This window comes from Solanum stenotomum, chromosome 1 (genome assembly GCF_019186545.1).
Source record: "Solanum stenotomum isolate F172 chromosome 1, ASM1918654v1, whole genome shotgun sequence".
Taxonomy (NCBI): Eukaryota; Viridiplantae; Streptophyta; class Magnoliopsida; order Solanales; family Solanaceae; genus Solanum; species Solanum stenotomum.
Genome location: NC_064282.1, coordinates 20,077,250 through 20,093,613, shown reverse-complemented (window position 1 = coordinate 20,093,613; position 16,364 = coordinate 20,077,250). Strand labels below are relative to the sequence as shown.

General features: G+C 30.3%; 3 protein-coding genes across 3 annotated transcripts in view; 2 read left to right on the top strand and 1 right to left on the bottom strand.

Annotated features, from left to right (window-relative positions):
- The first annotated feature begins 90 nt into the window (after positions 1–90).
- LOC125877578 (F-box/kelch-repeat protein SKIP25-like) lies at positions 91–2,142 on the top strand. Its single transcript, XM_049558832.1, has 2 exons — positions 91–916; positions 1,631–2,142. The coding sequence occupies exons 1-2, from the start codon at positions 161–163 to the stop codon at positions 2,042–2,044; spliced, it is 1,170 nt and encodes a 389-aa protein (XP_049414789.1). The 5' UTR covers positions 91–160; the 3' UTR covers positions 2,045–2,142.
- Positions 2,143–11,154: 9,012 nt separating this feature from the next.
- On the top strand, positions 11,155–15,295 carry LOC125847560 (uncharacterized). The gene is made up of 5 exons (XM_049527181.1): positions 11,155–11,481; positions 11,572–11,621; positions 11,837–11,942; positions 12,042–12,100; positions 15,032–15,295. Exons 1-5 carry the CDS (start codon positions 11,374–11,376, stop codon positions 15,081–15,083), a joined length of 375 nt encoding a protein of 124 aa, XP_049383138.1. The 5' UTR covers positions 11,155–11,373; the 3' UTR covers positions 15,084–15,295.
- Positions 15,296–15,594: 299 nt separating this feature from the next.
- LOC125847528 (uncharacterized) overlaps positions 15,595–16,364 on the bottom strand; it is a 126,551-nt gene continuing 125,781 nt past the window's right edge. The window contains exon 5 of the mRNA XM_049527136.1: positions 15,595–16,167. Within this exon, the coding sequence (XP_049383093.1) occupies positions 15,895–16,167 (273 nt within the window). The 3' untranslated portion in view covers positions 15,595–15,894. The remainder of the gene's footprint in view (positions 16,168–16,364) is intronic.

Below are 16,364 nucleotides of genomic sequence, written 5' to 3'. Positions count from 1 at the left end.
AAAATCTGTTCAAAGAAAAACTTGACTGCCTCCCGAAATTTAAAGTATGTGCCGTGTAAACTGGGACGTATATATTCCATTGTCTAGTCCACTGAAAGGCTATATATTATGAACTTAGAAATGGCGAGCAATTTGAAAAAATCGATCTAGTTACATTGCCATGAAAGAAGACGCTTTAAAGTGCGTCAAAATTCAACAACACGATGAAGAACAAATATTGATTCCGGGCTTGCCAAATCACTTAGCTCATCTTTGTCTTTCCAATCTTCACCCTTCACTTCTTTATCGCGTTTGCAAATCATGGCGACGCCTCATTTACACCTCATCTTTTCCTCCTTTTTACTGTCTTTATGTTGTATGCTCTCGAAATAGCAGTACTGCTGCTACTTCAACAGCATACAACAACAGTACTAGTACTAATACTGTTAGTACTAGTAATGTGGAGTTTTTCTGCTTAGATCCAATTTCATCTAAGTGGACTCCGTTACCAAATCCGCCTACATCAGATCCACCAATTCGCATACTACGCCATCATCCATCTTTTATATCAAGGAGTCTTTCAATTCAATCGTTAACTGTTGCAGAACGAATGATTCTTATTGCTGCTACAACTCATAAATTTCTTCCCGCACTTGAACGGCCCTTGGGATTCGATCCTTCGTGTAATAAATGGTTTTTTGGTCCCAATTTGCCCACGCCGCGGCGATGGTGTGGTTCGAGCACTGTAAATGGGAATGTGTATGTAGCAAGTGGTATGGGCTCAGCTTATCATGGTGATGTAGCAAGGTCTTTAGAGAAATGGGATGTGAAGGAGAAGGTTGATCAATGGAAGTGGGAGAAATTGAAAGGGTTAAAAGATGGAAGATTTTGTAGAGAATTTGTTGATGCTATTGGATATAAAGGGAAATTATGCATGGTAAATGTTCGATCATTTCATCTGAAAGCTAATATATATATTTTTATTGAGTTAAGCACGCAAAAAAAATCCTTTTTTTTCTCCTTTTTAATAAGAGTGGCAATACCATTGTTACAACTTTTAACTAGAAATTTTACTGAAGGTATTGCACAATTTTGTTGTCACTTATTAACTGTTTTGATTGATTGTCAAAGTAATAAGAAATTTCGCTAAATATATTCAAGATTTATATATTGTATATATATATATAAAAAAAAAGTACTTTTGTTTCAATTTGTGTCGTTTGACCCTTTTTTTTAGCCTTTTCTGAAAAGAGAACGTCACTTTCTATTACTTAATAGTAACTTTTTAATTTCAATATCCAGTCATATGACATGTTTGAGATCACATGAATCAAAGGATATTTTGGTAAATGTATTATACACTCTTTAGTGTAAAATCTTAAAATTTAAAAGTTTTTCTCATATTTGTAAACTTCAAGTCAACTTAATTAAGATACATAAATTGAAACGAATGATGAAGTAACATTTACCTACATATATGTTGTACAATAATTTTCAGCGATTGATGGGTATATTCTATTGACACTACTCCTTAAGTCTATGTGGCTCTGGCGCCGTTGGCTTTAATTTGATACCATATTGAATCCTATGAATTTAAACTATTGAAGCTGATCATAAGACCTTTTTATTTACTTAATTATATTTTCAACAGGTAAATATCAAGGGGCATGCATTAAAACAAGGCACGGTTTACGATGTAACAAAAGATGAGTGGGGAGAGATGCCAAAGGGAATGCTAGAAGGATGGACTGGGCCATCATCAACAACAACTACAACAATAAATGATGAAAGTGAGATGTACGTAGTGGATGAGACAAAGGGGTCATTGAGCAAATATGTATCAGAAACTGATCAATGGGAAGAGTTAATTGAATCTTGTGATGATTTGAAAGGAGCTGAGCAAATTACTGTTGGAAGAGGACGAGTTTGTGTCATCCGTGGTTGCGGTCGATTGATAGTTGTGGTGGATGTTTCAGTAACGCCAGCTAATGTGATTCGAGTTGTGAGTACTCCGCCAGAGATAGAGGCTATTGCTTTACATATATTGCCAAGAGTTAGTGTTTAAGATTGATATATGTAAATAATAATGTTGACTGATCAAATTATGGAAGATACAACTTTTGATTTGTTTAACCTTTCTTTGATTTTCCAAAGTTATTTGATATTTGTGTTAATGAAAGCTAAGGTAACATGATGTGATGTGAGCATTATATCAAAGTACTTTAACGTGCTATCTCGTGTTACTTATCATTTATTTTATTGGAAATTTTGCACGAATCTCATAGTGTTTAGAGCTAATTATATGTTGTCCTTACTCTTTTTCAAAATATAAAAATCCTTCAATTTGGTAGAATCCGGATACATCCCAAAATGTCCCAATGCATCGTATCCTGGTTTCGGATATATCTCAAAATGTCCCATGATACATCGCATACGTTCCGATACATTGCGTAAAGTGATGTATCTAAGAATATGAGTGAGTAGGGATTTTTGTAATTTTTTCAAATGGTAGAGAATTTTAGAGAATATGATGAAATACGTTGTGTATTTAACTAATTTTTCCTTTTTATTTTAAGATAGTGTGTCCAATAAATGCTATTTTAAATATAATTATCTCCCATTATCTTTTAAATTATTTGTATACATATATATTTTTTTATCTTCACTGCATAAATCTTGAACTCTATAAAAATAAAAACAAATTACTTTTTGAATCAACAACTATTGAAGAATTGCCTCAAACACCTCTCACTTTCCTGGTATCCTTTTAATTTGGACACATAGGATATGTTGTACACTATTTAAAAAGTCGCTATTTTTCCTATTGGAAAATGTTCCACTGTTATTTTTACAAATATTTTGATTGAATCATAAAAAGCGAAAAATAATACAGTAAATGTTTTATTTGGAAAAACTAGAAAGTTTCCAATTATTTTATTGAAAATTTGTTTTTCATCATGCATTTTTTCAGTAAGCGAATCCGATGAGAAATTAGTGGAAAAATTATGTTCTATAATATTAATTTTTCATTGATTTGCAATGGAAAAATCTTGATTTTTAATAATGGTAGCACTTCCACTAAGGTGATGAAATGAGCTAATAGCCCAGAAATGCTGTGAAAATGGATAAAATATTTCCGTCTTTAAATCATAAACCTCAAATTTGAACCTTAAAATTTGAGAAAACTTTAATAAGAAACACAACGTAAACATAAATTAATCGGATCAATTGTTTCAAATTTAACAACATATCTGTAGCTATACCAAAAAGATATTTTTCATAAGTGTCCTTTTTCTTCCCTTTTTGGGTACAGTTCATTCAAAAAAGAAGAAACTCTTGAGTGTTCCCTGCACGTATCAAATCAAAACACATGTTCTAAGAAAAAGTTTTAGGAATTTTATCACAGTTCTCCATTAAGTATCAAATGGTAGATAAAAATTGAACTGTGTCTCACGATGTTTTAAACTCAATTCATGTTTTAGAAATTTTATCGTAGTTCTCCCTTAAATATCAAATGATAGATAAGAATTGAACAGTCTCACGATGTTTTAAATTCAATTCATGTACTACTTAAATTGACAATCAATCAAACATATGGGGATCTTCTTCGATCCTGATAAGTCGACATCAAAGTGTCAAATACTTTTTTTCTTAAGAGAAAAGTTAAATATCCACGCAATGATGACTAGATACTTTTGACACGATGTATAATTTTATGTGTAAAAATTTATTAAAATAGATAATAAATATAAATTCATAATAAATTTAATAATACAAATCTTGAATATTGAAGTTATAAAATTTAAATTCTAAATCTATCTTTATTTCCAAAAGTAGGAATAGAATATGTATGCACAAAAAGTGTAGTAGTTTTGAACGGTACAAAATATTTTTAATAAGAAAAAAGTGGAGTTTGTTATAAATTTTTAGTACATGAGGAACAATTATTATATACATATTATTCTCTTTTCATGGTAAAGCATACTCAAACATTCAACAAACTTTAACCTCATGCGCAGAAAGTTTGTCACCTATAGCTCTCTAGTTAGCTTTAATTTGCACCAAGATATATACTCCCTTCGTCCACAATTATTTGTCAGGGTAAGGTCATGCATATTCCTCAAGGAAAATTTAATACAAGGTATATTTTGATTAATATAACCCTACTATATCAAGAATACCAAAAGTTCACATAACTTTTCAATTGAACTACACAATCATTAAGGGCAGAATTGGAAAAAAGTGACTAATTATTTTTTGATTGTTTAAATTGACAATTAATCTTGGACATCTATTTTTAATATACCTGCCAAACAATTGTGTACGGAAGGAGTATATAATTACATTATAATATAAAAAAATTGTAAAAAACTGCACTCTTGAAGATAATTACTTTACAAAAAGACGCGACTCTAATTGGACCACCTAAAAGTAAGTCAATATGTCATCATTCACAAAAAAAAAATTAAAAGAAAAAACAAAGACAAAGCAACTAATATATATATAGAGAGAGAGAGACACACACACAAATTTAGGAATATTTAAGGAATTAATCAATGATATATACACCAAACTACCATCTTTATAAAAGCACATATATAATCACAATTAGGAATTCAAAGTGTTGTTGTGTTTTTATCTATTTGAGTTTTTTGAATTTTTGATCTAATAATATGACACAAGCCTGCATAAAGTGCAACATATATAAACCTTATCTATTACATGACCTTTGCTTTTGTCGATACCACTTAATTAACGACATATAATCGACATATAAATTTTCTACTATATATTAGGGTGTGTTTTATGGCCGTTATGAAAAATATGTAACTTTTTACTTTTTTTAGTATTTAATAAGTAAATAAAAAATTATTATTTTTATAATATTTATATATAAATTTAGATATACGATTTCTAGATAAAGGTGAAGTGTACACAAGGGGTACGTAGGGCTAGGTGAGAATGGGGGCGCAGAGGGGTGAGCAAGGGGGTTGTGGGTGGTTCAAGCAAAGGCGGTAGACTGAATCCAAGTTTTGAAGAAAGAGGGTTTTTTTATTTTTTCATCTTTTCTAAATTGCGCACTCAAGAAATCGAGAGTGGGTGGAGTGCTGTTGAAGCGAGAAGAAAACAATCCACATGCAAAATCACTAGTGTAACTTGCGTTAAATACACTCTTCATAGTTCATACTAAGCACATTCTTAAGTTTTTCAATTTACTAATCCTAATTTTTGTGAATTATATATATACATACAATTAATCTTTTTATAATAGTATTTTAATTATTATATTATCGGTATATGAAAGTTAAATTCTTAAAGATAAAAGATCAAATTAAATCCAAAATTTATATAGAGGTCCAAGTTTATTTACTTCCATCACTAGACCAATATAATAGGGCCTAGCTGATATTATTTCCTTAACACAAGAGGCCTAGCTAACATCTAACCACATATACAGTGAAAGGGTCCCTAATTAAGCTAGATCACCATCAGGGTGGAGCTAGGTCTGGGCCGAATCTTGTAGGATAAAAAATTACACTATTCATATATAATAAAAGTTTTATTTATGTGATTAGGAAGTCATGATTTTGAAATGTAAAAACAATACCCTTACAAAAAGAGTAGGATAAAGTTGCGTACACTAAACCCTTATAGTCCGCTCTTTCCTGAAACACTTCATACATAACGAAAGCTTAATGCACCGAGCTATCCATTCATATAGAAATATTGTACATATTTTAGTCTAATGCGTTTTGACAAGTATACATGCAGATATATATAAAGCAAACTTAACTAAATGCTTTTAACACATGCAAACTGAAAAAAATAAAAAATTGTGTTCATCATAGAGAACGAGCCGATTAAGAAAATAGGAAAAATAAAAAATAAATATAAAGCAACAAAAATTTATTATTATTTTTGTCTACTTTTAATTGTCATAGTTTTCTTTTTTAGAGTAAATTGATCATAACTTTGATTAACATTGTATGATGTATTTTTTCATTATATTAATATGCAAAAAAATGAAATTTATAGTACTTTTTGTATAGTTTTTAAATATTTAAATTTTTTATTAAATATTAAAGTAAGTCTAATTTAATTTTAAAAATTAATCAAAACAATTTTTGAAAAACAGAGCCTAATAATTAAAAGTGGATGAAGGTAATACTACCTAACAAATGCCAAGAAGATAACTGACATTGACAATGTGACAAAAAAGTAGATGAAAAGCCAAAACCTCATTCCTTTATGAAACTATTTTAAGGCAAACTTTTCCTATATCAACTACTCCATCATAATATTTAAATTATTTATTCTCCTTCATTAACCACTCTCACATTTTATTATTATCAATTAATAGTAATACCTTGTTAAGGTTATCAATTTTGAATTCCATCCAACCTTTTTATCTTAGTCTTTTATTAACTATTATATTTTATTAATATAAATGTAAAACAATAAAAAGGTCACCGAAGCCACATGCAAATGCATCCCTTTGTTGGAAATTTTGTCAATAATTGAAATGATTTAAAAATCAGTTTTTAATTTTTTTCTAGAAACTCTATCAATAATTTAAATTAGTCTTTGTACACATAAATGCAGACAGTAAAAGTTACTGCATCAACATGAAAATTATAGCAATTAAAATGATTTAATAACAAACTACAGTAGTTTTATTTATACTATTTTGTTCTAGAAAAGTAGGACTAGCTAGTTGACATGACCCAATTGGAAGACTTTCTGTCCACACCAATTATACTCTCAGTAACATTAATATATTTGTCATGGACAAGCTTTTGCTTAAATGATCGAGTTAAATTGAATTTGAATTAATAAGTGGACGGAGAGATCATATTAATCCACATGATAATGAACTGAAATGTATCGGTTAATATGGGTGTAATCCATATCTCAATTAATTCCTGCTTCCCTTTCTCATTACTCTCTCCGTCTCATATTAATTGTCCACTGAATATGAGACGGATGATTTTTTTTTATGGTGGATGAGGAATATATATGATGTAGCAGACAAAAGTTGTATGAGGCTTTTCTTAGAGTTTGCCAAGTGGATTATTGGGTCCCATTTTCAAAAAAATGGGCCAAATCCATTTCTCTCTCTTCCTTCTTAGCTTTTTCTCTTTTATTCAAATCTTCAATTTTTCAACATTTCTTCTTCTTCTTTTTTTTCCTTTTTTTTAAAAATAATTTTATTTATAAAAAATGTAAAATTTAGCCTAATTCATCATACTTTTAACATTTGATATTATTTTTCTTTCATGTATTGATTATTTACATTACTAAAAATAATTATTAAAAATTATTTGTCAATTAACAAATTAAACTATAATNCTTAAAACTAGCAAAATACTGTCTAGAATTATATTTTTTCTTAGAATTAGCAAATAATATTTTGATTATGATTATTCTTATTTCAAAGGTATTCCTATGAATTCATTACCTGCCAATTATTTTGCCTTTGAACTCAATCCATATTCATTTAGCAAATTTGTATACATTTGTTTGCATTGATATTCATTAATCTGTATTCATCTAATATATTGACATACATTTATATTGGATACATTTGTTCGTATTCATAATAAATTGGTATACATTTATATTTATTTGCATTAATATTTTTCAAATTTTACATAGGTATACATTTGTATTGGATACATTCGTCCATATTCATTTATAAATTGGTGTACATTTGTTTGCATTAATATCTTTCTAATTTTACATTTGTATTGGATACATTTGTTCTTATTCATAATAAATTGGTACACATTTATTTGCATTAATTAATATTTTTCAAATTTACATTGGTATACATTTGTATTGGATACATTCGTTCATATTCATTTATAAATTGGTATACATTTGTTTGCATTAGTATCTTTCTAATTTTACATAGGTATACAATTGTTTGCATTGCTATTTTGGAATGCAATCAACGAAATTCATTAACAAATTAGATAATTTTACATTGTTATATGTTCGTTTGTATTCATTAACAAATTTAGATACATTTGTTGGAGACAAAATAAATATTCATTATCAAATTCAATCAACGAAATTCAATATTTCAAAAAAATTGTCATAAATATATTAATTTATTATTTATTAAAAATTGAAAAAACGTCAATTCCAGAAATCACGAAACGTTGCAGTTTTTGAGAGAAGAAAAGTTGTAAAATTATAATACAAATACAGAAATTTGTAAAAAGAAAAAATCTTGCATTCAACTACAAGATAAAAAATGTAGAAATTTCAACTTTTTAAAAAAAATAACCCAGACAATCAATATAAAAAAAATTTGTATGATTTGAGTTACTTGTTGTGAAAAGTTACTATTGTGATTGATCTTTAATGAAAATATTTCAAAGAAGAAGATAGAAATCCTAAACTTGAAAGAGGGAGAAAAAAAAAGAAAAGAAAGAAAGAATTGAAAAAACACATAAAAAAAAAATTGTTGACAAATTATAAGGAAAAAGAAAAAAGGAACAAATTATAAGGATTTTTCTCTCTCTAACTGCTAGGAAATAGAGAGAAAATCAGAAAAAAAATCATTTTTTTAAAAAAAGAATGTGGCTATTTAATGCCAAATAAATATTAAAAAAAATCTTTTTTTGCTAAAAAATTTAAAATACGCTATTTATTGCCAATAAAATCTATAGATTGTCATGCTATGCCATTTTTTCGTACTTTTCAGCATCTAGCCCAATAGAATAATGGGGAATTTTTCAAAATAGCAATATTTTAGCTTCTTATGGGACCCCTTAGCAATAGTTTCACTATTTATTTAAAATGTCAATATTTTAGTTTGTTAAGTTCTGATTTATGTATTTTTTTTAATTTTGATTAACATGAAAGAATACAAATATTAAACAATAGAAAATCATGAGACAAAATATTTAAGAAAAATTAAAAACAATTTAAATTTAAAATCAGTTAGGAGCATATGTCGCCACTATTTGGCCGAACGTTTTTTTTCCTCTGTTGCTTAAAAATTCCAGTTTTTGAAAACAATATTTTTCCTTATGAATCATTACACTGATCTCATCCAATCTTCTTCGCTTTGTATTCGACATATGTTTGAAACTAAGGTTTAGAAAATTCACTATTACAAAGTATACAGTTCAGCGGAATTCACGATAGTTCGACATAAACTAAGGTTTACATAATCAGATATAAAAAAATGTTGGTACAGATTAATAATGAATACAACTCTTTTGACATTATAGTTCAATTACACAAAAAAATACAACTTTGAAATCTATATAATATATAAATACAAATTAATTGTAAATTAAGTTGTTATTGAAAATACAATTTTGGTGAATACATAATACATATAATAAGTTGTATTTATTGTTTAGTTAGTTGTGCTTGTAATTGATATCTTATAGAGTGGAATTGTTTTTCAATTTCTAATGCCCTCTGTTTTGGAAATTAACTTGTTTGAACTACTTAGAATATGTACAATTTAAAATACAAAAACTATTGGTATAGATTAATAATGAATACAAATATTTTGGCATTATAGTTCAAATACGCAAAAAAAAAATACAGTTTTGAAATATATATAATATATAAATACAAATTAGTTGTAAATTAAGTTGTTATTGAAAATACAGTTTTGGTGAATACATAATACATATAATAAGTTGTATTCAAAAAATATAAATACAAATTAGTTGTAAATTAAAATGTTATTGAAATACCTTTTCGGTGAATACATAATACATATAATAAGTTGTATTATACACCATAATCGGTGATTAAACAGCAAATAAAAAAAAATCTAAATGAATAATGGAAATTACCTTGCCAATCAAGAAATCTCTTGAATTAATAAAGAGATTTCGTTTAACAATCGAGAAAATTTCTTGAATTAAAATATATATTTTGCTGAACAATTTGTCAGCACCTTGAAGAAAGAGAATCTGAAAACGTCAAAAAAGGGATAGAAACATGAAAGACGGGGGTAGAAAAGTGAAAGGTGAAGAAGGAAGGTTAATGGGTATTGATTTAATTTATTTTTTTTAAAACGGTTATTGATTTATATTTTGGTCCAATATAGGACTGTTTTCATAAATAAAATTAATTTTAAATACTAAAATCTGAATACATATTATTTTCTAAAATATTGTCATTCTGACATTTTAAATAAATATTTTAATGTGTTGTTATTTTGACTAATTATGTTAGGTATTGTGACTTAATTGCTAATTTTCCCTAGAATAGAATAATCATAGGGCTTGTGTTCACTACATGCTACCATTTTGCCAACCAAATCCATTTGCAACATATATTTTGAGAAAATTACCTAAATACACCATTTATTTGAGAGTAAATTTTAGGTTTAGCAACCATAAAAATCATATTTGTACGTTATAGCTATAATTTGTATAATTGTGCTCCATAGCAAACTTTAGGTTTGTTATGACTATTAATCTGTATATTTCGGTATACATATACATAAAAAAAATATATTTGGGTCTATTTGTATATTTCGGTATACAAATGGATTTTGCATTTGTATATTTTGGTATACAAATGGGTCATGCATTTGTATATTTCGGTATACAAATGGGATGACAAAAAACATGGAATATTTGCTGCGAATTATAAATAAAAGAAACTATGACTATAACACTTAATTTGAATTAATAGTTTATTATTTCATACAATTTTCCCTTTATTTTTACAATATTCTCTAAAATTTTCTATCATTCGAAAAAATTATAAAAATCTCTACTCTCTTCTATTATTGGATACATTACTTTTACGCGATGTATTGGTTGGATACATCACTTTACGCGATGCATTGGAACGTACATGATGTATCGGGACGTAAGCGATGTATCGGGATTTTAAGTGATGTATCGAGACGAGTTGAGGGATGTATCCAAAACCGAGACGCAATGTATCGAGATGTTCCAAAATCGGGACACGATGTATCGGGACATTTTGAGATGTATTTGAATTTCACCAAATTTAAGGGATTTTTGTAATTTGAAAAGAATTGGTATATGATATAATTAACTCTTAACACTATAAGATTTATTTAAAATTTCATTTTTTTGGTCTATCAACAACCGGGGCAAGTTACATGTTTTCAATTGATCGTCAAAATAATTATATTTGTTCGTCATATATACTATTGACATTATAATTAACTAATAAAAATGTCCCGACTTGGACCGGTGGCGTTAGTTGCCTCCTTGGTCTTCCATGGGTGAGTCAGAAAATTCCAATTCTTTTTGAGGGATAAAATGACATTACTCAAGAGTATGTGGGTCAATTTGATATTTATCAACAAATAATCAATCTTGGATTTCTAAGCTCATAGTGGAACTGGAACAAGCTGTTATTAATCAAATCATTGCTATGGCTTCCATACACAATAGCCAAAAAATTGTAATTTTCGTAATTTTTTGTCTACTTTTTCTGTCTTCTTCTCCAACAGTACTTGCTAAGTCTCGTCGCCCAATCTCTGTAAGTCTTTTTTATGAATGTTTTTCTTGTTGTTGATGTTGCTTTCATCTTTTATTCTGATCTTTTCTGATTGTTGTTGAATACAAACAGGATGCAGAGATCAGAGAAAAGAAACTCCAATGTTATGCAGATATTGAGAGGTACTTTCAAGTTTAATTACATGTTGCGAATTGGGTTTTAATGGACCCAGAAAAAGATTCCTTTTTTTCTCTACAATTTTTGTTTTGAGAGAGTAGTAGTAACCCACAGATCTATGAATTTTGTGTTCTGGGTTTTAATACCCAAACAAATCAATAGGCTTGGAATTTTTCTTTTTGGCTAATTTTTGTGTATTGTTTTTGTCTTGAAAAAAAAGTGGATTATGGGGTCAGAAGTGCATTGCTACAGCAGTAGACAAGGAGAATTGTGCTCTACAATGCTTGTCACCAGTTTGTTATGAGCGCGTTTATCAAAGTGATCCTGTAAGAAAAACTTATATTTGAATGTTTCTCCTGGCATGTTGAGATGTTTATCTTTATGTTCATGATGCTGAGTATATGTATTGGTGTGTTTTGAATTAGTTGGAGGAAGGGGAAAAAGATACAGTAAGGAGTCAAGAATACAAGTACTGCATGCACAAGTAAGAAGCCTATAACTTTTGTATTGTATGAAATATACGGTTGCTATTGTCTTTGTTAATTTGATGATTTAATCTGAGAGTTATGAGTTGTTAGAGAAAGTAGAACTCCTTGATATTTTGCGTATGAAACTCATTCCTATTATGTATGTTGTTACCTTGTGCCATCTATCTCCCTTTTTTGGTTGTCATATTTGGTGATGGAATTGGAATCTGCAGTGCTGTCAAAACTCAAAAGTAACTTTATATGCTTTCCGAGGAGGATATAATCACAACTAGGACCTCTATTTACGTATCAAAATCTATGTGGTCACCATGAGTTTTGACTTTTCAGTATTGCTGCCACTACAAATGGCAGAAATTGTACGATGAGACTGGTTAAGAGTTGGCAATGAGGCTTATTTCTATTTCGTACTTTCTTTTCCAAGTTCACTGTTATTTGGTTCAGCTGCAACTTCATTTTGTCCGGCATTAGGAAATTAGGATCAACTCTTGTTTGCAGTTATTATTTCTGATGGTGTTAGGTTGTAATTAGTGTGATCCAACAGTTCTAAGTGCATTCTATGATCAACAAAATGAAGGATTAGCTTGAGAGGTCTGGTAGTTGTACTAATGAAGGATTCTCTGTTACCAATTCGGAAATTAGTGAGCTCATCTGTATGAATATTGTTCATTTTTCTCTGCTGATAAGCAATATAAGCAACAAAATGAACTATACAGAATCTTCCAACAGAGTAAGCATGCTTAAAGCTGTGTGACATTTCTTCAGGCCTTTCAATGGGTTTTGTCTAAGACTAAAACCTATATGCCTTCTGATGCGCAGACTCAGATATATAAATTCCTTAGTGGTGGTATATACATTCAAGATGTTTTTTAGTTTTCCATGGCCTCGTAGTTGCTAGCGAGTCTAGCAGTTTATGGGGTCCAACATATTACTTGACCTTTTTTTTAAAAATCCATATTGCACTTGGCTTCCTGATGGAATTTCTAATGTGCTTCTGTGGACCAATGTAAACTAGGGTGTAAACAAAACTGAGAATAAGGTTATTCTCAAGTTGTGTTAGTGTTGCTACATAACGTTTCAGAGAGGCATAAAAGGTCACTTTGGGCAAGTAGGTTAAGTTACAATTGGTTTCTATTGGTAGGATGGGTTAAATGGGATAAGGACAAATTTGAGGATCGGAGGATGATAGACAGTCGTCTTCAGTGTTTTCATGAAGCATGTTCCTGATGCTTGCTTGGATTGTAGCATATAAGCATTAAAGTTAATATATTTTTTAACAGATAATCTTTATCTTGAATTTGAAGGTGAATGTTGAATTTTGTATACTCAATAGCTTTACAATTAGTATATTCAGAGCATTAACTTAACCTTGACGGCGAAGCAAAGGCTAACAAGACATTTCCATGACCAAGTTTTAGTTAATCGTTTATCTGCTTCAACTTGTTAACAAACACATAGAAGTACAAAGTAAGATGAGCTCCTCAGGTTTGAGAAGATAATTTTGTTAAAAAACAAATGTTTTGACCTAGGAGATGCGCACTAGAGATTCCTACAAATTTGTTGAATGGGATTCAGATTCTCTTTTTCTGATGAATGCTCTGGTTCTTTTAGATAATCCATGCAGAAAGCGGATTACTTTAGTTCATCAAGTTTATCTTCAGGGAAAAGTGGGTGAGGGGGCAGTCTCCCGTTATTGATCCTAGAAGTACTATCACATTCTGTGGTGACAGCTTGAAAAATCATGAATTTTAGAGTGAGAACCAGAACAACTATTAACGCCTCAATTCTAAACTAGTTGGGGCCGGTTATACGAATCATCACTATCCATGTCGCTCCATTTAGATCTGTCTCAGTCAAATATTTACTAATTTAGGTTTTGAAGTTCTCTGTATCTTGCATTTGCGTGCAAATCTCAAACTCCTAGCTGAACATTGGACCTAAAGTAAGCGTACAACATGATAGTCTTGATCAGTGAATCCCTACTGGTCAATATCACCTATATAGATTATTTTTCCATTGTGCTCTACTTTCTGTTAAATCTGCCTGGATTCCAACTTCCAAGAGATTGCATTTGTTTCACTACAGTATCGTTTTCTTTTGATTTTAGGTTTACCTTGTCCCTCTATCTTTTTGAGAAAGTACCTTGTCCCTATTTAACATCTGCAATTACTATGGTTTCATACATATGGACCGGAGTATCTAAGATCTGCGTAGCATGACCAAACCATCTCAAAACTTCTCTCATTTTATCCTCTAGCCTGTATATGTGCGCAGTATGCTACTTGCACTTTTTGCGACGTATGGTTTTCTGGTCTTGCCTAATAGTAGAATAAGAACATGAAAAAGAAAGTAAACAAAAAAGAAACAAATGACTATAAAATGTTGATACTATGATCAAGAAGTCTTTTATGTGAAGTTGATCTCATAAAACTTGCCAAATCTTTACACCCCTTCCAAAATATTGCAATCAGTTCACTACACCTTGATATTTACTTCCCACCTAATTACAAACCTACAACAGTTTTAATAGGCCTGGTTGACATTTCTCTCTCAAAATACTGTCAGTTAGCAGACTTAAAGCTTGTAGGGATGGTACTAATACCAGGCGCTTTTACAGAGTGCGAACTCGTGTCTGAACTGGTAACAAGCAGTGAAGCAGATGAAACTAGTCGCTGAAAATAATTCTCTTTAAACCTTTTTTCTTCTACTGTCTACCCCTCCTCATGCTTATATTCTGTTGAAATAAAAACTAGAGCATATGATGTCTGATACCGGATAATGTTTGTATACACAGAATGGAGTCTTACTTTCTGCAACCTTTCTCATTGAATTAACTTCAAAGCAAATCAAATGAGCTCCTTTCACCTTTGTTTACCCTTTGGGATGCAATCTGAATCTCTAGTTTCTACTTATTCCTTCTCTTTTGGCAGGCATTCCCTTGGGCAGAGCTTGGATGATATTAAAGGTTCCTTCGAGTGGTAAATTGGCAAATCTGCCAGCATGGCTTGTGAATTCCTTCGTCTTTTCCCATTAACAACTTCCTGTTGTATGTATGATGTTTGTCGTGTGGATGTTCATTGATTATACTAATCTGTAACAACGTACTCCTTTCAGAGATTTATGGTTTTCGTATCCATTTCTTTCCCTCGGATGTTTGGGAACAATAAATTCATTTTCTCTTCATGACACCGTGAGGGTAATATTGTACAAATTTACTTCAATTCAACCAATTATAGCATGTTGTTACTCCATTTTTCATGTTACTATATCAAGTTTGCGATGAAGAGGTGCATGTTGTAAGTTCAACCTACTATGTCAATGCACATACTTGAACTCTTCAAATAATGCAGAAAAGTGGCGAAAAAAACAAGTTTTCAGCCATTGGAGCAAATAATCTTGCTCTGGGGAGCTCAAAAAAAATTGTCTATTTGTAGAGTCAAGATCAACTGAACATTACACCAGTTTAGGCTCAAAATTGATCATTCGTCAGAGATAATGGTCAAAAACACACTTGAAGTATTATTTTTTTGCGAGTTTTATATCTGAACTATCAGGTATTATGTTTCCTAGTGGTAAGAAAGCTACTCATCACCAATTGTGCAAAACACAATATGAAAGCTGTGAGCTGCCCAACCAAAACATGAGCTCGCATATTACACTACTACTAGGATTTACATAAGCAAAAATCACAAGAGATGAGATGCTCAAAGATCAACTTGCAAGCGTAGCAGATGTCTGTTATCTTATACACATAACACATAAGGAGAAACTTGGTTCTGTAAGAAAACAAATTTCAAATTGCCTTAGCCTCAGCTGCTTTCTGAAACATGACAATTGTAAGGGTAACTAAAGAGGCATAAACAGCATTTGGTATTTTTTGCACTACTTTCCCAACACCAGGGACTCCTTCTGTTGTCCTCTTTGTTAACAGAGCAACTGTTGGTGCTACTGCCAAAGTAATAATCAGTCCCTGACTCACAATGATGAAGGTATCCTTTGTTAATCTTTTCACAAATTTGACAAATTCTTCATGATCTAGTTCACCATCAAGATTCATATCACATTCCTGTGCCAAGGAAAAACAAGAAGATAAATAATACTGTGATAAAAAGGAAACAATCCCCCTAATACCATAATATGGCATGATTAAAGTTGCTAGCTATGTTGCTCGGACTTTCCAAAATTGATGCCACACCCCTGTTGAATCTTTCAAAAATACCTTACTTTGGAGGACCTGACACACCTAATGGCATTTTTGAAGAG

Bases quoted from the DNA above. Each gene is read 5' to 3' on its own strand.
- LOC125877578 (XM_049558832.1), top strand. From the start codon at position 161: ATGAAAGAAGACGCTTTAAAGTGCGTCAAAATTCAACAACACGATGAA. The intron at 917-1,630 runs GTAAATGTTCGA...TATTTTCAACAG, and splicing joins ATAAAGGGAAATTATGCATG to GTAAATATCAAGGGGCATGC.
- LOC125847560 (XM_049527181.1), top strand. From the start codon at position 11,374: ATGGCTTCCATACACAATAGCCAAAAAATTGTAATTTTCGTAATTTTT. The intron at 11,622-11,836 runs GTACTTTCAAGT...TTGAAAAAAAAG, and splicing joins TGTTATGCAGATATTGAGAG to TGGATTATGGGGTCAGAAGT. The intron at 11,943-12,041 runs GTAAGAAAAACT...GTTTTGAATTAG, and splicing joins GCGTTTATCAAAGTGATCCT to TTGGAGGAAGGGGAAAAAGA.